Source organism: Oncorhynchus mykiss, chromosome 15 (assembly GCF_013265735.2).
Source record: "Oncorhynchus mykiss isolate Arlee chromosome 15, USDA_OmykA_1.1, whole genome shotgun sequence".
NCBI classification, from domain to species: Eukaryota; Metazoa; Chordata; class Actinopteri; order Salmoniformes; family Salmonidae; genus Oncorhynchus; species Oncorhynchus mykiss.
This window is the reverse complement of record NC_048579.1, coordinates 5,999,925-6,022,565: the sequence shown is the minus strand read 5'-3', so window position 1 is coordinate 6,022,565 and position 22,641 is coordinate 5,999,925. Positions and strand designations below refer to the sequence as shown.

Sequence of the window (22,641 nt, the reverse complement as noted above, 5' to 3'; positions counted from 1 at the left end):
GAGATGTGGTCTGATGTGGCTGAGAGAGGAGATATGGTCTAATGTGGTCTGATAGTGGAGATGTGGTCTGATAGTGGAGATGTGGTCTGATAGTGGAGATGTGGTCTGATGTGGCTGAGAGAGGAGATATGGTCTGATGTGGCCGAGAGAGGAGATATGGTCTGATGTGGCTGAGAGAGGAGATATGGTCTGATGTGGCTGAGAGAGGAGATATGGTCTGATGTGGCTGAGAGAGGAGATGTGGTCTGACAGTGGAGATGTGGTCTGATAGTGGAGATATGGTCTGATAGTGGAGATGTGGTCTGATAGTGGAGATATGGTCTGATAGTGGAGATGTGGTCTGATAGTGGAGATGTGGTCTGATAGTGGAGATGTGGTCTGATAGTGGAGATGTGGTCTGATAGTGGAGATGTGGTCTGATAGTGGAGATGTGGTCTGATAGTGGAGATGTGGTCTGATAGTGAGAGATATGGTCTGATAGTGAGAGATATGGTCTGATAGTGAGAGATGTGGTCTGATAGTGAGAGATATGGTCTGATAGTGAGAAATATGGTCTGATAGTGAGAGATATGGTCTGATAGTGAGAGATATGGTCTGATAGTGAGAGATATGGTCTGATAGTGGAGATATGGTCTGATAGTGGAGATATGGTCTGATAGTGGAGATGTGGTCTGATAGTGGAGATGTGGTCTGATAGTGGAGATGTGGTCTGATAGTGGAGATGTGGTCTGATAGTGGAGATATGGTCTGATAGTGGAGATATGGTCTGATAGTGGAGATGTGGTCTGATAGTGGAGATGTGGTCTGATAGTGGAGATGTGGTCTGATAGTGGAGATGTGGTCTGATAGTGGAGATATGGTCTGATAGTGGAGATGTGGTCTGATAGTGGAGATGTGGTCTGATAGTGGAGATGTGGTCTGATGTGGCTGAGAGAGGAGATATGGTCTGATGTGGTCTGATAGTGGAGATGTGGTCTGATAGTGGAGATATGGTCTGATAGTGGAGATATGGTCTGATAGTGGAGATATGGTCTGATAGTGGAGATGTGGTCTGATAGTGGAGATGTGTCTGATAGTGGAGATGTGGTCTGATAGTGGAGATGTGGTCTGATAGTGGAGATGTGGTCTGATAGTGGAGATGTGGTCTGATGTGGCTGAGAGAGGAGATATGGTCTGATGTGGCTGAGAGAGGAGATATGGTCTGATGTGGCTGAGAGAGGAGATATGGTCTGATGTGGCTGAGAGGAGATATGGTCTGATGTGGCTGAGAGAGGAGATGTGGTCTGATAGTGGAGATATGGTCTGATAGTGGAGATATGGTCTGATAGTGGAGATATGGTCTGATAGTGAGAGATATGGTCTGATAGTGAGAGATGTGGTCTGATAGTGAGAGATATGGTCTGATAGTGAGAGATGTGGTCTGATAGTGAGAGATATGGTCTGATAGTGAGAGATATGGTCTGATAGTGAGAGATATGGTCTGATAGTGAGAGATATGGTCTGATAGTGAGAGATATGGTCTGATAGTGAGAGATATGGTCTGATAGTGAGAGATATGGTCTGATAGTGGAGATATGGTCTGATAGTGGAGATATGGTCTGATAGTGGAGATATGGTCTGATAGTGGAGATGTGGTCTGATAGTGGAGATATGGTCTGATAGTGGAGATATGGTCTGATAGTGGAGATGTGGTCTGATAGTGGAGATATGGTCTGATAGTGGAGATATGGTCTGATAGTGAGAGATGGGGCTGAGAGAGGAGATATGGTCTGATAGTGGAGATATGGTCTGATAGTGGAGATGTGGTCTGATGTGGCTGAGAGGAGATATGGTCTGATGTGGCTGAGAGAGGAGATGTGGTCTGATAGTGGAGATGTGGTCTGATAGTGGAGATGTGGTCTGATAGTGGAGATATGGTCTGATAGTGAGAGATATGGTCTGATAGTGAGAGATGTGGTCTGATAGTGAGAGATATTGTCTGATAGTGGAGATGTGGTCTGATAGTGGAGATATGGTCTGATAGTGGAGATATGGTCTGATAGTGGAGATATGGTCTGATAGTGGAGATATGGTCTGATAGTGGAGATGTGGTCTGATAGTGGAGATATGGTCTGATAGTGGAGATATGGTCTGATAGTGGAGATGTGGTCTGATAGTGGAGATATGGTCTGATAGTGGAGATATGGTCTGATAGTGGAGATATTGTCTGATAGTGGAGATATGGTCTGATAGTGGAGATATGGTCTGATAGTGGAGATATGGTCTGATAGTGGAGATGTGGTCTGATAGTGGAGATGTGGTCTGATAGTGGAGATGTGGTCTGATAGTGGAGATATGGTCTGATAGTGGAGATATGGTCTGATAGTGAGAGATGGGGCTGAGAGAGGAGATATGGTCTGATAGTGGAGATATGGTCTGATAGTGGAGATGTGGTCTGACAGTGGAGATGTGGTCTGATAGTGGAGATGTGGTCTGATAGTGGAGATGTGGTCTGATAGTGGAGATATGGTCTGATAGTGGAGATATGGTCTGATAGTGGAGATATGGTCTGATAGTGGAGATGTGGTCTGATAGTGGAGATGTGGTCTGATAGTGAGAGATGTGGTCTGATAGTGGAGATATGGTCTGATAGTGGAGATGTGGTCTGATAGTGGAGATATGGTCTGATAGTGGAGATATGGTCTGATAGTGGAGATATGGTCTGATAGTGGAGATATGGTCTGATGTGGTCTGATAGTGGAGATGTGGTCTGATAGTGGAGATATGGTCTGACAGTGGAGATGTGGTCTGATAGTGGAGATGTGGTCTGATAGTGGAGATGTGGTCTGATAGTGGAGATATGGTCTGATAGTGGAGATGTGGTCTGATAGTGGAGATGTGGTCTGATAGTGGAGATATGGTCTGATAGTGAGAGACGGGGCTGAGAGAGGAGATATGTCTGATGGGGCTGAGAGAGGAGATATGTTCTGACGGGGCTGAGAGAGGAGATATGTTCTGACGGGGCTGAGAGAGGAGATATGGTCTGACAGGGCTGAGAGAGGAGATATGGTCTGACGGGGCTGAGAGAGGGGATGTGGTCTGACGGGGCTGAGAGAGGAGATATGGTCTGATAGTGAGAGACAGGGCTGAGAGAGGAGATATGGTCTGACGGCGCTGAGAGAGGAGATATGGTCTGATGGGGCTGAGAGAGGAGATGTGGTCTGACGGGGCTGAGAGAGGAGATGTGGTCTGACGGGGCTGAGAGAGGAGATGTGGTCTGACGGGGCTGAGAGAGGAGATGTGGTCTGACGGGGCTGAGAGAGGAGATGTGGTCTGACGGGGCTGAGAGAGGAGATGTGGTCTGACGGGGCTGAGAGAGGAGATGTGGTCTGACGGGGCTGAGAGAGGAGATGTGGTCTGACGGGGCTGAGAGAGGAGATATGGTCTGACGGGGCTGAGAGAAGAGATATGGTCTGACGGGGCTTAGAGAAGAGATATGGTCTGACGGGGCTGAGAGAAGAGATGTGGTCTGACGGGGCTGAGAGAGGAGATATGGTCTGACGGGGCTGAGAGAAGAGATATGGTCTGACGGGGCTTAGAGAAGAGATATGGTCTGACGGGGCTGAGAGAAGAGATGTGGTCTGACGGGGCTGAGAGAGGAGATGTGGTCTAATGGGGAGAGAGATGCTCTCCGTAGCCGACGTGAGTAACACCATTAAAACAGCGCCAGACTGATTACCAGGACGTGTGCTCCGTGTGCTCCGGGCATGTGCTGACCAACTGGCAGGTGTCTTCACCGACATTTTCAACATGTCCCTGATTGAGTCTGTAATACCAACATATTTCAAACAGAGGTGCCAGGATAACAACCTCTCCTTCAACGTGATCAAGACAAAGGAGATGAAGGACCGAGTACGCCCCCAGGAAAAGGAGGACCGAGTACGCCCCGATTCTCATCGACGGGGCTGTAGTGGAGCAGGTTGAGAGCTTCAAGTTCCTTGGTGTCCACATCACCAACAAACTAACATGGTCCAAACACACCAAGACAGTCGTGAAGAGGGCACGACAAAACCTATTCCCCCCTCGGGAGACTGAAAAGATTTGTCATGGGTCCTAAGATCCTCAAAAGGTTCTACAGCTGCACCATCGAGAGCATCCTGACGGGTTGCATCACTGCCTGGTATGGCAACGGCTCGGCCTCCGACTGCAAGGCACTTCAGAGGGTAGTCAAAGACCCCAGCCACCCCAGTCATAGACTGTTCTCTCTGCTGCCACACCGCAAGTGGTACCGGAGTGCCAAGTCTAGGTCCAAAAGGCTTCTCAACAGCTTCTACCCCCAAGACATAAGACTGTTCTCTCTGCTACCGCACCGCAAGTGGTACCGGAGCGTCAAGTCTAGGTCCAAAAGGCTTCTCAACAGCTTCTACCCCCAAGACATAAGACTGTTCTCTCTGCTACCGCACCGCAAGTGGTACCGGAGCGTCAAGTCTAGGTCCAAAAGGCTTCTCAACAGCTTCTACCCCCGAGGCCTTAAGACTCCTGAACATCTAATCAAATGGCTACCCAGACTATGAACTACCCAAACTATGAATTGTGTCCCTCCACCCCCCCCCCTCCCCCCCCCCCCCCCCTTTATACTGCTGCTACTCTCCGTTTATCATCCATAATCACTTTAACTAATCCTACATGTACATTTTACCTCAACTATCCCGACTACCCGGTGGTACATTGACTCTGTATCGGTACCTTCAGATATCCTCTTTGCTGTTATTTTTATACCGGTTTTATAAATGTTGTTTCTTTTACCTGACACATATTTTTTACTTAAAAACTGCACTGTTGGTTAAGAGCTTGAGGTAAGTACTCATTTCACCTGTTGTATTCGGCGCACGTGACAAATAAACTTTGATTTATTGGGCGACAGAGGAGATCGGCCTGAGTGTGATGGGGGTGGAAAAAGGGGAAATAGTTTTGAAAGGGAAATTCAAATACCTGTACAAAACAATACAACATCTAAAATGGACACAGGGCAAATACAGTAGGACACAGAGCAAATACAGTAGGACACAGAGCAAATACAGTAGGACACAGAGCAAATACAGTAGGACACAGAGCAAATACAGTAGGACACAGAGCAAACAGTCCTAACTAACTAAGGGGTTGTGCTCCGGCCCTCAGCTCCAGCCTCCCTCTCTCGTGTCATACAGCCTCTATCTCTCTCTCTCTGCCCTGATTCCACTGCAACATGAACAAAGGTTACCACAACACATATACAGGCGCACGCAAACACACAGGACACACACACACACACACACACACACTCTCTCTTTCAGCCCCCAACCCCCTTTTCTACAGAGCTCCTATGTCAGATGACAGTGTGTTATGTAACAATGCAGAGTATAGAGAGGCTGGCTCACTGTACCTGGGTGACTGGTTGAATGGCTGACTGTGGCTGGCTGACTGTACCTGGCTGGTTGGCTGGCTGACTGGTTGGATGGCTGACTGTACCTGGCTGGTTGGCTGGCTGACTGGTTGGATGGCTGACTGTACCTGGCTGGTTGGCTGGCTGACTGGTTGGATGGATGCCTGGCTGTGGCTGGCTGGCTGGTTGGATAGATGGATGGCTGACTGTGGCTGGCTGGCTGGCTGGCTGTGGCTGGCTGACTGGCTGTCTGTGGCTGGCTGGCTGTAACTGGCTGGCTGGCTGTGGCTGGCTGGCTGACTGGCTGGCTGTGGCTGGCTGGCTGTGGCTGGCTGGCTGTAACTGGCTGGCTGGCTGTAACTGACTGGCTGTCTGTGGCTGGCTGGCTGTAACTGGCTGACTGACTGGCTGTCTGTGGCTGGCTGGCTGTAACTGGCTGGCTGACTGACTGGCTGTCTGTGGCTGGCTGACTGTACCTGGCTGGCTGGCTGTGGCTGACTGGCTGGATGGATGGCTGACTGTGGCTGGCTGGCTGGCTGGCTGACTGTGGTTGGCTGGCTGACTGTGGTTGGCTGGCTGTCCCTAACCTCTCTGTACTGTATATTGTGTACAGTCAGATATGTACTTAGTGTGTGTTCAGGACACAGTTAAGTTGTTTTTCTTAATTTGAAAGCGAAATGCATCTCAAGAGATTTCATTCTACACAATGTACAATAAAATAAAGTCTGATAGCAGGTTGTTCCTACCCTGCTCTGTTGTTCTGGCTGAGGGCAGGTTGTTCCTACCCTGCTCTGTTGTTCTGGCTGAGGGCAGGTTGTTCCTACCCTGCTCTGATGTTCTGGCTGATAGCAGGTTGTTCCTACCCTGCTCTGTTCTGGCTGATAGCAGGTTGTTCCTACCCTGCTCTGTTCTGGCTGAGGGCAGGTTGTTCCTACCCTGCTCTGTTGTTCTGGCTGAGGGCAGGTTGTTCCTACCCTGCTCTGTTGTTCTGGCTGAGGGCAGGTTGTTCCTACCCTGCTCTGTTGTTCTGGCTGATAGCAGGTTGTTCCTACCCTGCTCTGTTCTGGCTGATAGCAGGTTGTTCCTACCCTGCTCTGTTGTTCTGGCTGATAGCAGGTTGTTCCTACCCTGCTCTGTTGTTCTGGCTGATAGCAGGTTGTTCCTACCCTGCTCTGTTGTTCTGGCTGATAGCAGGTTGTTCCTACCCTGCTCTGTTGTTCTGGCTGAGGGCAGGTTGTTCCTACCCTGCTCTGTTGTTCTGGCTGATAGCAGGTTGTTCCTACCTTGCTCTGTTCTGGCTGATAGCAGGTTGTTCCTACCCTGCTCTGTTGTTCTGGCTGATAGCAGGTTGTTCCTACCCTGCTCTGTTGTTCTGGCTGATAGCAGGTTGTTCCTACCCTGCTCTGTTGTTCTGGCTGATAGCAGGTTGTTCCTACCCTGCTCTGTTCTGGCTGATAGCAGGTTGTTCCTACCCTGCTCTGTTCTGGCTGAGGGCAGGTTGTTCCTACCCTGCTCTGTTGTTCTGGCTGAGGGCAGGTTGTTCCTACCCTGCTCTGGCTGTAAATCACTGGCCTGTGCTATGCAACAGCCCTGTTGTTCCACGCAGTGTACAGAGAGAAGGACATACAGCTACTGAAGTGCCTGGTGGCAAAGCAAGCCTCGCTGCCTGCCTGCAGGATGAATCACTCAGCCTCGCTGCCTGCCTGCAGGATGAATCACTCAGCCTCGCTGCCTGCTGGATGAATCACTCAGCCTCGCTGCCTGCTGGATGAATCACTCAGCCTCGCTGCCTGCTAGATGAATCAGTCCATTCAGCCTCCTCCCCTCCCTTACACCCTCTCTCTCCTTCCTCTGTTCACTGAGAGATGTGTAATGTCAGGGTGATATTTATAGCTCTGGAGGTCTGCCTGCCATCACTGAATCCACATGCAACTCAATGCTAAATATAGCCTCCTCTCTTTCTCTCTCCCTCTCTCACTTTCCCCATCTGTCAGCATCCGGCAGACGGAGGGACGAACAGGGGGCCAGCGATTCCCACCCTACTCTCTCTCTGAGTAGGGACTCTGTTAGCTCTCTAACCAACGCTCTGTAGACAAAGGCCATCGGCAGGAGAAACACCCAGGTGCACTCGGACCCATCTGCAGGTTCAAGCTGTGCTCTCGTTGCAGTGTGGGCTGGTCTAACCAGACAAACAAGGACACTAGTGTGGTTTAAACCCCGACTTTACACCTCTTTCACATAGGATTCACATAGGATTCACTGTCTTGCTGTAAAAAAAAAAAAAAACATTCTATTTTAATTTTTTTTTAAATCAAAGAATGTTTTAAGAACTCAATTTATACTCAATATATTATCACATTCTTGCCGAGAAAAACTGTTTACATCTCCCGTGCACATGCCGGAAAGTTTAAGTAGATGTCAGTAGATATTTCCACCGTCACAAAGACATGTATTATTCATTTAGGCAGCTCCTAAGAAACATTACAAAAATAATAATAATATGTATTTTCTAAATAATAAAATACCATGTGAGTATAGTTTTGAAAGTATCTTCATCATGATACCGGTAGAAAAATAATAGCAATCTATATTATCAATAGCGTGCAAGTTTTGTGTTTATATTTCACAACCTCCGCAGGCTTTTAGAGTAGCCCATATGCAATCAGCAGGCTTTTAGAGTAGCCCATATGCAATCCGCAGGCTTTTAGAGTAGCCCGTATGCAATCCGCACGCTTTTAGAGTAGCCCGTATGCAATCCGCAGGCTTTTAGAGTAGCCCATATGCAATCCGCAGGCTTTTAGAGTAGCCCGTATGCAATCCGCAGGCTTTTAGAGTAGCCCGTATGCAATCCGCAGGCTTTTAGAGTAGCCCGTATGCAATCCGCAGGCTTTTAGAGTAGCCCGTATGCAATCCGCAGGCTTTTAGAGTAGCCCGTATGCAATCCGCAGGCTTTTAGAGTAGCCCGTATGCAATCCGCAGACTTTTAGAGTAGCCCGTATGCTATCCGCAGGCTTTTAGAGTAGCCCGTATGCAATCTGCAGGCTTTTAGAGTAGCCCGTATGCAATCCGCAGGCTTTTAGAGTAGCCCGTATGCAATCCGCAGGCATTTAGAGTAGCCCGTATGCAATCCGCAGGCTTTTAGAGTAGCCCGTATGCAATCCGCAGGCTTTTAGAGTAGCCCATATGCTATCAACGACAAATAATAGTCCTACACTTGATTTAGACTACATTATAGCCTGCTAAATGTTTCTGATCAGTGATTTAGACTACATTATAGCCTGCTAAATGTTTCTGATCAGTGATTTAGACTACATTATAGCCTGCTAAATGTTTCTGATCAGTGATAGATGGGCAAACGAATAGATGAGCTATATTTTGTTGCCTTACCTGGAATTAACCTGGAATTAAAATATATTTTTTGGGAGGTTTGTATAATTTGATTTACACAACATTCCTACCACTTTGAAGATGCAAAATATTTATGGTGAAACAAAGAAGAACTAATACAGAAAAACTTAAACCCTGAACGTGCATAACTATTCAACCCCCAAAATCAATACTTTGTAGAGCCATCTTTTGCAGCAATTACAGCTGCAAGTCTCTTGGGTTATGTCTCTATAAGCTTGGCACATCTAGCCACTGGGATTTTTGCCCATTCTTCAAGGCAAAGCTACTCCAGCTCCTTCAAGTTGGTTCGGTTCTGCTGGGGTACAGCAATCTTGAAGTCATACCACAGATTCTCAATTGGATTGAGGTCTGGGCTTTGACTAGGACATTCCAAGACATTAAAATGTTTCCCCTTAAACCACTCGAGTGTTGCTTTAGCAGTATGCTTAGGGTCATTGTCCTGCTGGAAGGTGAACCTCCGTTCCAGGCTCAAATCTCTGGAAGACTGAAACAGGTTTCCCTCAAGGATTTCCCTGTATTTAGTGCCATGCATCATTCCTTCAATTCTGACCAGTTTCCCAGTCCCTGCCGATGAAAAACACCCCCAAAGCATGCTACCACTTCCGTGCTTCACTGTGGGGTTGGCGTTCTTGGGGTGATGAGAGGTGTTGGGTTTGCGCCAGACATAACGTGTTTCTTGATGGCCAAAACGCTCAATTTTAATCTCATCTGACCAGAGTACCTTCTTCCATATGTTTGGGGAGTCTCCCCAAACATGGACAGATACTCCAATCTCCGCCGTGGAGCTTTGCAGCTCCTTCAGGATTATCTTTGGTCTCTTTCTCGCCTCTCGGATTAATGCCATCCTTGCCTGGTCCGTGAGTTTTGGTGGGCGGCCCTCTCTTGGCAGATTTGTTGTGGTGCCATATTCTTTCATTTTCTATTAATGGATTTAATGGTGCTCCGCGGTATGTTCAAAGTTTCTGATATTTTTTTATAACCCAACCCTGATCTGTACTTCCCCACAACGTTGTCCCTGACCTGTTTGGAGAGCTCTTTGGTCTTCATAGTGCCCCTTGCTTAGTGGTGTTGCAGACTCTGGGGCCTTTCAGAACAGGTGTATATATACTGAGATCATGTGACACACAGGTGGACTTTATTTAACTAATTATGTGACTTGTGAAGGTAATTGGTTGCACCAGATCTTATTTAGGGGCTTCACAGCAAAGGGGGTGAATACATATACACCCACACCTTTTCAGTTTAAAATGTTAATTGTTCATTTCACTTCACCAATTTGGACTATTTTGTGTATGTCCTTTACATGAAATCCAAACAAAAATCTATTAAAATTGCAGGTTATAATGCATTAAAATAGAAAAAATGCAAAGGGGGGTGAATACTTTTGCAAAGCACTGTAATTAACCAAATCTCGGTCTATCTAGATTCTAGATCCTCTGTAGCTCAGAAGAACACGGTGCCTTGTTAGCTAGCTAGATCCTCTGAAGCTCAGTAGAGAACAGTACCTAGTTAGCCAGATAGATCCTCTGAAGCTCAGTAGAGAACGGTACCTAGTTAGCTAGCTAGATCCTCTGTAGCTCAGAAGAACACAGTGCCTTGTTAGCTAGCTAGATCCTCTGAAGCTCAGTAGAGAACGGTACCTAGTTAGCTAGCTAGATCCTCTGAAGCTCAGTAGAGAACGGTACCTAGTTAGCTAGCTAGATCCTCTGTAGCTCAGAAGAACACAGTGCCTTGTTAGCTAGCTAGATCGTCTGTAGCTCAGTAGAACATGGCACCTTGTTAGCTAGCTAGATCCTCTGTAGCTCAGTAGAACACTGTACCTTGTTAGCTAGCTAGATCCTCTGTAGCTCAGTAGAACATGGCTCCTTGTTAGCTAGCTAGATCCTCTGTAGCTCAGTAGAACACGGTACCTTGTTAGCTAGCTAGATTCTCTGTAGCTCAGTAGAACACGGTACCTTGTTAGCTAGCTAGATTTTCTGTAGCTCAGTAGAGCACCTTGTTAGCTAGCTAGATCATCTGTAGCTCAGTAGAACACGGAACCTTGTTAGCTAGCTAGATCCTCTGTAGCTCAGTAGAGAACCTTGTTTGCTAGATAGATCCTCTGTACCTCAGTAGAACATGGCACCTTGTTAGCTAGCTAGATTCTCTGTAGCTCAGTAGAGCACCTTGTTAGCTAGCTAGATCATCTGTAGCTCAGTAGAACACGGAACCTTGTTAGCTAGCTAGATCCTCTGTAGCTCAGTAGAGCACCTTGTTTGCTAGCTAGATCCTCTGTACCTCAGTAGAACATGGCACCTTGTTAGCTAGCTAGATCCTCTGTAGCTCAGTAGAGCACCTTGTTAGCTAGCTAGATCCTCTGTAGCTCAGTAGAACATGGCACCTTGTTAGCTAGCTAGATCCTCTGTAGCTCAGTAGAGCACCTTGTTAGCTAGCTAGATTCTCTGTAGCTCAGAAGAACAAGGTGCCTGGACTGCCTGGATAAAGCGTAGACGAATTATCCCAAGAGTAGCAACATCACTCAGACTCACCTCCAGCATCATTGGCCCGAGAGCGTCCTTGTCGATGATGCTTTGGCCCGTCGACGACACATCCGCCTTCTGCACCTCCTCCTCATTGGCCGCGGCTGCTTTCTCTGTGGGAAAGACAACCAATCAGACGTCTTATTGTCTTTCCCTTTTACCTAACATGGGGAAGGTCACAGCTTCATCAACAGACAGGTCGTTGTACTGAGCAGACAACGCAGATGGGAGGAGTCAAACGGCATCATTATTTGTATTTCTTTTAAAGCACCGTCACACACCAGATAGGTGCAGTGAAATGTGCTGTTTTACAGGGTCGGCGATAGTATTACGCAGACCTTGGAGAAAATGACGGTTAAGTGCCTTGTTCAAGGGCATTTTTTTTTGCTTTGTCAGCTCGGGTATTTGAATCAGTGACCTTTCGGTTACTGGCCCAAACACTCTAACTGCTAGGTTACCTGCCGCCCTAGTCCCTATATAATGCAGTACTTTGGACCAGGGCGTTAAAAGTAGTGCACTACAAAAGGGAAAAGGGAGCCATTTGGGACGTAGACAACAAGAAGTTAATTTGGATCCACCAAGTTGTTCCTTGAGCTTCCTAAACGTCCTTCCTTCCTCCGTTTCACTGTTTCATAAAAGAGATGAACAGCAGTAATCACTCCATCTCTAATCATTCTCTAACCCATCTCTTATACAATCATCTTAATTCATGTCAAATGAGTCCTAATGTATGCTATGTGATCCCATTAACAAACCAGACCTTAGAGACATTCGCCCTCAAATCCTTCATTACAAAACACTGACCGACACTGAGCATGCAAAACATTAGGAACATTTCCATGACATACCAGCTGAATCCAAGTGAATGCTATGATCCCTTAATGATCTCCCCTGCAACAATCAGTGTTAGATGAAGGGTTGGAGACAGGTTTAAGAATGATGTTTAAGCCTAGAGACAACTGAGACATGGATTGTGTATTTGTACCATTCTGAGGGTGAATGGGCAAGACTAAATATTTAAGTGCCTTTGAACGGGGGGGATATGGTAGTAAGTGACAGGCGCACCGGTTTGTGTCAAGAACTACAACGCTGCTGGGTTTGGTCCAACTTGACAACTGTAGGAAGCCTTGGAGTCAACATGGACTAGCAATCATTAGGAAATACTTTTGACAACTTATATAGTCCATGCCTTGACAAATTGAGTCTGTTCTGAGGGCAAAAGAGGGTACAACTCAATATTAGGAAGGTGTTCTTAATGTTTGGTACACTCGGTGTAAATAGGCAACATCACACAAAATATGTCCCAAATACCACACTACTCCCTATATAGTGCACTAAATTTGACCAGGGCCCTACATACCACCCTATATAGTGCACTAAATTTGACCAGGGCCCTAAATACCACCCTATTCCCTATATAGTGCACTACTTTTGACCAGGGCCTATAGGGAAACCCATAGGGAGCTGGTCAAAAGTTGTGCACTATGTAGGAAATAGGGTGCCTTTAGTGATGCTGCATCAAAGTTCAAAGTGGTGTTTCTTTGAGGTTACAATGACCATACCACTGTACCGGCAGCATTATATCAGTAGGACCCTACCACTGTACCAACAGTATTATATCAGTAAGACCATACCACTGCACTGGCAGTGTTATATCAGTAAGACCATACCACTGTACCAACAGTATTATATCAGTAAGACCATACCACTGTACCAACAGAATTATATCAGTAAGACCATACCACTGTACTGGCAGTATTATAGCAGCAAGACCCTACCACTGCACTGGCAGTATTCTATCAGTAAGACCATACCACTGTACTGGCAGTATTATATCAGTAAGACCATACCACTGTACCAACAGTATTATATCAGTAAGACCCTACCACTGCACTGGCAGTATTCTATCAGTAAGACCATACCACTGTACTGGCAGTATTATAGCAGCAAGACCCTACCACTGCACTGGCAGTATTCTATCAGTAAGACCATACCACTGTACTGGCAGTATTATATCAGTAAGACCATACCACTGTACCGGCAGTATTATATCAGTAAGACCATACCACTGTACTGACAGAATCAAATCAAGTTGTATTTGTCATATGCGCCGAATACAACCTTACAGTGAAATGCTTACTTACAAGCCCTTAACACTTATTTTTCTTAAAACTGCATTGTTGGTTAAGTAAAAACATTTAAATTACAACAACAAATAATTAAAAGAGCAGCAGTAAAATAACAGTAGCGAAGCGTGGAGGCTATATACAGGGTATTACGGTACAGAGTCAATGTGGAGGCTATATACAGGGTATTACGGTACAGAGTCAATGTGGAGGCTATATACAGGGTATTACGGTACAGAGTCAATGTGGAGGCTATATACAGGGTATTACGGTACAGAGTCAATGTGGAGGCTATATACAGGGTATTACGGTACAGAGTCAATGTGGAGGCTATATACAGGGTATTACGGTACAGAGTCAATGTGGAGACTATATACAGGGTATTACGGTACAGAGTCAATGTGGAGGCTATATACAGGGTATTACGGTACAGAGTCAATGTGGAGGCTATATACAGGGTATTACGGTACAGAGTCAATGTGGAGGCTATATACAGGGTATTACGGTACAGAGTCAATGTGGAGGCTATATACAGGGGGTACCGGTACAGAGTCAATGTGGAGGCTATATACAGGGGGTACCGGTACAGAGTCAATGTGGAGGCTATATACAGGGGGTACCGGTACAGAGTCAATGTGGAGGCTATATACAGGGAGTACTGGTACAGAGTCAATGTGGAGGCTATATACAGGGGGTACCGGTACAGAGTCAATGTGGAGGCTATATACAGGGGGTACCGGTACAGAGTCAATGTGGAGGCTATATACAGGGTATTACGGTACAGAGTCAATGTGGAGGCTATATACAGGGGTACCGGTACAGAGTCAATGTGGAGGCTATATACAGGGGGTACCGGTACAGAGTCAATGTGGAGGCTATATACAGGGTATTACGGTACAGAGTCTATGTGGAGACTATATACAGGGGGTACCGGTACAGAGTCAATGTGGAGGCTATATACAGGGGGGTACCGGTACAGAGTCAATGTGGAGACTATATACAGGGTGTACCAGTACAGAGTCAATGTGGAGGCTATATACAGGGGTACCAGTACAGAGTCAATGTGGAGACTATATACAGGGGGTACCGGTACAGAGTCAATATGGAGACTATATACAGGGGGGTACCGGTACAGAGTCAATGTGGAGGCTATATACAGGGGGTACCGGTACAGAGTCAATATGGAGACTATATACAGGGGGGTACCGGTACAGAGTCAATGTGGAGGCTATATACAGGGGGTACCGGTACAGAGTCAATGTGGAGGCTATATACAGGGGGTACTGGTACAGAGTCAATGTGGAGGCTATATACAGGGGGTACCGGTACAGAGTCAATGTGGAGGCTATATACAGGGGGTACTGGTACAGAGTCAATGTGGAGGCTATATACAGGGGGTACCGGTACAGAGTCAATGTGGAGGCTATATACAGGGGGTACCGGTACAGAGTCAATGTGGAGACTATATACAGGGTGTACTGGTACAGAGTCAATGTGGAGACTATATACAGGGGGTACCTGTACAGAGTCAATGTGGAGGCTATATACAGGGTGTTACGGTACAGAGTCAATGTGGAGGCTATATACAGGGGGTACCTGTACAGAGTCAATGTGGAGGCTATATACAGGGTGTTACGGTACAGAGTCAATGTGGAGGCTATATACAGGGGGTACTGGTACAGAGTCAATGTGGAGGCTATATACAGGGGGTACCGGTACAGAGTCAATGTGGAGGCTATATACAGGGGGTACTGGTACAGAGTCAATGTGGAGACTATATACAGGGGGTACCGGTACATAATCAATGTGGAGGCTATATACAGGGGGTACCGGTACATAATCAATGTGGAGGCTATATACAGGGGGTACCGGTACAGAGTCAATGTGGAGGCTATATACAGGGGGTACCGGTACATAATCAATGTGGAGGCTATATACAGGGGGTACCGGTACATAATCAATGTGGAGGCTATATACAGGGGGTACCGGTACATAATCAATGTGGAGGCTATATACAGGGGGTACTGGTACAGAGTCAATGTGGAGACTATATACAGGGGGTACTGGTACAGAGTCAATGTGGAGGCTATATACAGGGTATTACGGTACAGAGTCAATGTGGAGACTATATACAGGGGGTACCGGTACATAATCAATGTGGAGGCTATATACAGGGGGTACTGGTACAGAGTCAATGTGGAGGCTATATACAGGGTGTTACGGTACAGAGTCAATGTGGAGGCTATATACAGGGTGTTACGGTACAGAGTCAATGTGGAGGCTATATACAGGGTGTTACGGTACAGAGTCAATGTGGAGGCTATATACAGGGTGTTACGGTACAGAGTCAATGTGGAGTCTATATACAGGGTGTTACGGTACAGAGTCAATGTGGAGGCTATATACAGGGTGTTACGGTACAGAGTCAATGTGGAGGCTATATACAGGGTGTTACGGTACAGAGTCAATGTGGAGTCTATATACAGGGTGTTACGGTACAGAGTCAATGTGGAGGCTATATACAGGGTGTTACGGTACAGAGTCAATGTGGAGGCTATATACAGGGTGTTACGGTACAGAGTCAATGTGGAGTCTATATACAGGGTGTTACGGTACAGAGTCAATGTGGAGGCTATATACAGGGTATTACGGTACAGAGTCAATGTGGAGGCTATATACAGGGTGTTACGGTACAGAGTCAATGTGGAGGCTATATACAGGGGGTACCTGTACAGAGTCAATGTGGAGGCTATATACAGGGGGTACCGGTACAGAGTCAATGTGGAGGCTATATACAGGGGGTACTGGTACAGAGTCAATGTGGAGGCTATATGCAGGGGGTAACTGTACAGAGTCAATGTGGAGGCTATATACAGGGGGTACCTGTACAGAGTCAATGTGGAGGCTATATACAGGGGGTACCTGTACAGAGTCAATGTGGAGACTATATACAGGGGGTACCGGTACAGAGTCAATGTGGAGGCTATATACAGGGTATTACGGTACAGAGTCAATGTGGAGGCTATATACAGGGGTACCGGTACAGAGTCAATGTGGAGGCTATATACAGGGGGTACCTGTACAGAGTCAATGTGGAGGCTATATACAGGGTATTACGGTACAGAGTCTATGTGGAGACTATATACAGGGGGTACCGGTACAGAGTCAATGTGGAGGCTATATACAGGGGGGTACCGGTACAGAGTCAATGTGGAGACTATATACAGGGTGTACCAGTACAGAGTCAATGTGGAGGCTATATACAGGGGGTACCAGTACAGAGTCAATGTGGAGACTATATACAGGGGGTACCGGTACAGAGTCAATATGGAGACTATATACAGGGGGGTACCGGTACAGAGTCAATGTGGAGGCTATATACAGGGGGTACCGGTACAGAGTCAATATGGAGACTATATACAGGGGGGTACCGGTACAGAGTCAATGTGGAGGCTATATACAGGGGGTACCGGTACAGAGTCAATGTGGAGGCTATATACAGGGGGTACTGGTACAGAGTCAATGTGGAGGCTATATACAGGGGGTACCGGTACAGAGTCAATGTGGAGGCTATATACAGGGGGTACTGGTACAGAGTCAATGTGGAGGCTATATACAGGGGGTACCGGTACAGAGTCAATGTGGAGGCTATATACAGGGGGTACCGGTACAGAGTCAATGTGGAGACTATATACAGGGTGTACTGGTACAGAGTCAATGTGGAGACTATATACAGGGGGTACCTGTACAGAGTCAATGTGGAGGCTATATACAGGGTGTTACGGTACAGAGTCAATGTGGAGGCTATATACAGGGGGTACCTGTACAGAGTCAATGTGGAGGCTATATACAGGGTGTTACGGTACAGAGTCAATGTGGAGGCTATATACAGGGGGTACTGGTACAGAGTCAATGTGGAGGCTATATACAGGGGGTACCGGTACAGAGTCAATGTGGAGGCTATATACAGGGGGTACTGGTACAGAGTCAATGTGGAGACTATATACAGGGGGTACCGGTACATAATCAATGTGGAGGCTATATACAGGGGGTACCGGTACATAATCAATGTGGAGGCTATATACAGGGGGTACCGGTACAGAGTCAATGTGGAGGCTATATACAGGGGGTACCGGTACATAATCAATGTGGAGGCTATATACAGGGGGTACCGGTACAGAGTCAATGTGGAGGCTATATACAGGGTATTACGGTACAGAGTCAATGTGGAGGCTATATACAGGGGTACCGGTACAGAGTCAATGTGGAGGCTATATACAGGGGGTACCTGTACAGAGTCAATGTGGAGGCTATATACAGGGTATTACGGTACAGAGTCTATGTGGAGACTATATACAGGGGGTACCGGTACAGAGTCAATGTGGAGGCTATATACAGGGGGGTACCGGTACAGAGTCAATGTGGAGACTATATACAGGGTGTACCAGTACAGAGTCAATGTGGAGGCTATATACAGGGGGTACCAGTACAGAGTCAATGTGGAGACTATATACAGGGGGTACCGGTACAGAGTCAATATGGAGACTATATACAGGGGGGTACCGGTACAGAGTCAATGTGGAGGCTATATACAGGGGGTACCGGTACAGAGTCAATATGGAGACTATATACAGGGGGGTACCGGTACAGAGTCAATGTGGAGGCTATATACAGGGGGTACCGGTACAGAGTCAATGTGGAGGCTATATACAGGGGGTACTGGTACAGAGTCAATGTGGAGGCTATATACAGGGGGTACCGGTACAGAGTCAATGTGGAGGCTATATACAGGGGGTACTGGTACAGAGTCAATGTGGAGGCTATATACAGGGGGTACCGGTACAGAGTCAATGTGGAGGCTATATACAGGGGGTACCGGTACAGAGTCAATGTGGAGACTATATACAGGGTGTACTGGTACAGAGTCAATGTGGAGACTATATACAGGGGGTACCTGTACAGAGTCAATGTGGAGGCTATATACAGGGTGTTACGGTACAGAGTCAATGTGGAGGCTATATACAGGGGGTACCTGTACAGAGTCAATGTGGAGGCTATATACAGGGTGTTACGGTACAGAGTCAATGTGGAGGCTATATACAGGGGGTACTGGTACAGAGTCAATGTGGAGGCTATATACAGGGGGTACCGGTACAGAGTCAATGTGGAGGCTATATACAGGGGGTACTGGTACAGAGTCAATGTGGAGACTATATACAGGGGGTACCGGTACATAATCAATGTGGAGGCTATATACAGGGGGTACCGGTACATAATCAATGTGGAGGCTATATACAGGGGGTACCGGTACAGAGTCAATGTGGAGGCTATATACAGGGGGTACCGGTACATAATCAATGTGGAGGCTATATACAGGGGGTACCGGTACATAATCAATGTGGAGGCTATATACAGGGGGTACCGGTACATAATCAATGTGGAGGCTATATACAGGGGGTACTGGTACAGAGTCAATGTGGAGACTATATACAGGGGGTACTGGTACAGAGTCAATGTGGAGGCTATATACAGGGTATTACGGTACAGAGTCAATGTGGAGACTATATACAGGGGGTACCGGTACATAATCAATGTGGAGGCTATATACAGGGGGTACTGGTACAGAGTCAATGTGGAGGCTATATACAGGGTGTTACGGTACAGAGTCAATGTGGAGGCTATATACAGGGTGTTACGGTACAGAGTCAATGTGGAGGCTATATACAGGGTGTTACGGTACAGAGTCAATGTGGAGGCTATATACAGGGTGTTACGGTACAGAGTCAATGTGGAGTCTATATACAGGGTGTTACGGTACAGAGTCAATGTGGAGGCTATATACAGGGTGTTACGGTACAGAGTCAATGTGGAGGCTATATACAGGGTGTTACGGTACAGAGTCAATGTGGAGTCTATATACAGGGTGTTACGGTACAGAGTCAATGTGGAGGCTATATACAGGGTGTTACGGTACAGAGTCAATGTGGAGGCTATATACAGGGTGTTACGGTACAGAGTCAATGTGGAGTCTATATACAGGGTGTTACGGTACAGAGTCAATGTGGAGGCTATATACAGGGTGTTACGGTACAGAGTCAATGTGGAGGCTATATACAGGGTGTTACGGTACAGAGTCAATGTGGAGGCTATATACAGGGGGTACCTGTACAGAGTCAATGTGGAGGCTATATACAGGGGGTACTGGTACAGAGTCAATGTGGAGGCTATATACAGGGGGTACTGGTACAGAGTCAATGTGGAGGCTATATGCAGGGGGTAACTGTACAGAGTCAATGTGGAGGCTATATACAGGGGGTACCTGTACAGAGTCAATGTGGAGGCTATATACAGGGGGTACCTGTACAGAGTCAATGTGGAGACTATATACAGGGGGTACCGGTACAGAGTCAATGTGGAGGCTATATACAGGGGGTACCTGTACAGAGTCAATGTGGAGGCTATATACAGGGGGTACCTGTACAGAGTCAATGTGGAGGCTATATACAGGGGGTACCTGTACAGAGTCAATGTGGAGGCTATATACAGGGGGTACCGGTACAGAGTCAATGTGGAGGCTATATACAGGGGGTACCGGTACAGAGTCAATGTGGAGGCTATATACAGGGGGTACCGGTACAGAGTCAATGTGGAGACTATATACAGGGAGTACCGGTACAGAGTCAATGTGGAGGCTATATACAGGGGGTACCGGTACGGAGTCAATGTGGAGGCTATATACAGGGGATTACGGTACAGAGTCAATGTGGAGACTATATACAGGGTATTACGGTACAGAGTCAATGTGGAGGCTATATACAGGGTGTTACGGTACAGAGTCAATGTGGAGGCTATATACAGGGTGTTACGGTACAGAGTCAATGTGGAGGCTATATACAGGGGGTACCTGTACAGAGTCAATGTGGAGGCTATATACAGGGGGTACTGGTACAGAGTCAATGTGGAGGCTATATACAGGGGGTACTGGTACAGAGTCAATGTGGAGGCTATATGCAGGGGGTAACTGTACAGAGTCAATGTGGAGGCTATATACAGGGGGTACCTGTACAGAGTCAATGTGGAGGCTATATACAGGGGGTACCTGTACAGAGTCAATGTGGAGACTATATACAGGGGGTACCGGTACAGAGTCAATGTGGAGGCTATATACAGGGGGTACCTGTACAGAGTCAATGTGGAGGCTATATACAGGGGGTACCTGTACAGAGTCAATGTGGAGGCTATATACAGGGGGTACCGGTACAGAGTCAATGTGGAGGCTATATACAGGGGGTACCGGTACAGAGTCAATGTGGAGGCTATATACAGGGGGTACCGGTACAGAGTCAATGTGGAGACTATATACAGGGAGTACTGGTACAGAGTCAATGTGGAGGCTATATACAGGGGGTACCGGTACGGAGTCAATGTGGAGGCTATATACAGGGGATTACGGTACAGAGTCAATGTGGAGACTATATACAGGGTATTACGGTACAGAGTCAATGTGGAGGCTATATACAAGGTATTACGGTGCAGAGTCAATGTGGAGGCTATATACAGGGGGTACCGGTACAGAGTCAATGTGGAGGCTATATACAAGGTATTACGGTGCAGAGTCAATGTGGAGGCTATATACAGGGGGTACCAGTACAGAGTCAATGTGGAGGGTATATACAGGGAGTACCGGTACAGAGTCAATGTGGAGGCTATATACAGGGGGTACCGGTACAGAGTCAATGTGGAGGCTATATACAGGGGGTACCGGTACAGAGTCAATGTGGAGGCTATATACAGGGGGTACCGGTACAGAGTCAATGTGGAGGCTATATGCAGGGGGTACCGGTACAGAGTCAATGTGGAGGCTATATACAGGGGGTACCGGTACAGAGTCAATGTGGAGGCTATATACAGGGGGTACCGGTACAGAGTCAATGTGGAGGCTATATACAGGGGGTACCGGTACAGAGTCAATGTGGAGGCTATATACAGGGTGTTACGGTACAGAGTCAATGTGGAGGCTATATACAGGGGTACCGGTACAGAGTCAATGTGGAGGCTATATACAGGGGGTACCGGTACAGAGTCAATGTGGAGGCTATATACAGGGGGTACCGGTACAGAGTCAATGTGGAGACTATATACAGGGGGGTATCGGTACAGAGTCAATGTGGAGGCTATATACAGGGGGTACCGGTACAGAGTCAATGTGGAGGCTATATACAGGGGGTACTGGGACAGAGTCAATGTGGAGGCTATATACAGGGGGTACCGGTACAGAGTCAATGTGGAGGCTATATACAGGGGGTACTGGTACAGAGTCAATGTGGAGGCTATATACAGGGGGTATCGGTACAGAGTCAATGTGGAGGCTATATACAGGGGGTACCGGTACAGAGTCAATGTGGAGGCTATATACAGGGGGTACTGGTACAGAGTCAATGTGGAGGCTATATACAGGGGGTACTGGTACAGAGTCAATGTGGAGACTATATACAGGGGGTACTGGTACAGAGTCAATGTGGAGACTATATACAGGGGATACTGGTACAGAGTCAATGTGGAGGCTATATACATGGGGTACCAGTACAGAGTCAATGTGGAGGCTATATACATGGGGTACCGGTACAGAGTCAATGTGGAGTCTATATACAGGGGGTACCGGTACAGAGTCAATGTGGAGGCTATATACAGTGGGTACCGGTACAGAGTCAATGTGGAGACTAGATACAGGGGGTACCGGTACAGAGTCAATGTGGAGGCTATATACAGGGGGTACTGGTACAGAGTCAATGTGGAGACTATATACAGGGGGGTACTGGTACAGAGTCAATGTGGAGGCTAGATACAGGGGGGTACTGGTACAGAATCAATGTGGAGGCTATATACAGAGGGTACCGGTACAGAGTCAATGTGGAGGCTATATACAGGGTATTACGGTACAGAGTCAATGTGGAGGCTATATACAGGGGGTACTGGTACAGAGTCAATGTGGAGGCTATATACAGGGGGTACTGGTACAGAGTCAATGTGGAGGCTATATACAGGGGGGTACTGGTACAGAGTCAATGTGGAGGCTATATACAGGGGGTACCGGTACAGAGTCAATGTGGAGGCTATATGCAGGGGGTACTGGTACAGAGTCAATGTGGAGACTATATACAGGGGGTACTGGTACAGAGTCAATGTG

The 22,641-nt window shown here is 47.1% G+C and overlaps 1 protein-coding gene across 6 annotated transcripts in view; it reads right to left on the bottom strand.

The window, feature by feature from the left end:
* The window catches only part of LOC110489533 (nuclear receptor coactivator 2), a 193,084-nt gene that overhangs the window by 85,284 nt on the left and 85,159 nt on the right, over positions 1 to 22,641 (bottom strand). For all 6 annotated transcript variants that reach the window (XM_036945677.1, XM_036945678.1, XM_036945680.1 and 3 more), the window contains exon 5: positions 11,338 to 11,441. In XM_036945677.1, coding sequence (XP_036801572.1) covers positions 11,338 to 11,441 — 104 coding nt within the window. The remainder of the gene's footprint in view (positions 1 to 11,337; positions 11,442 to 22,641) is intronic.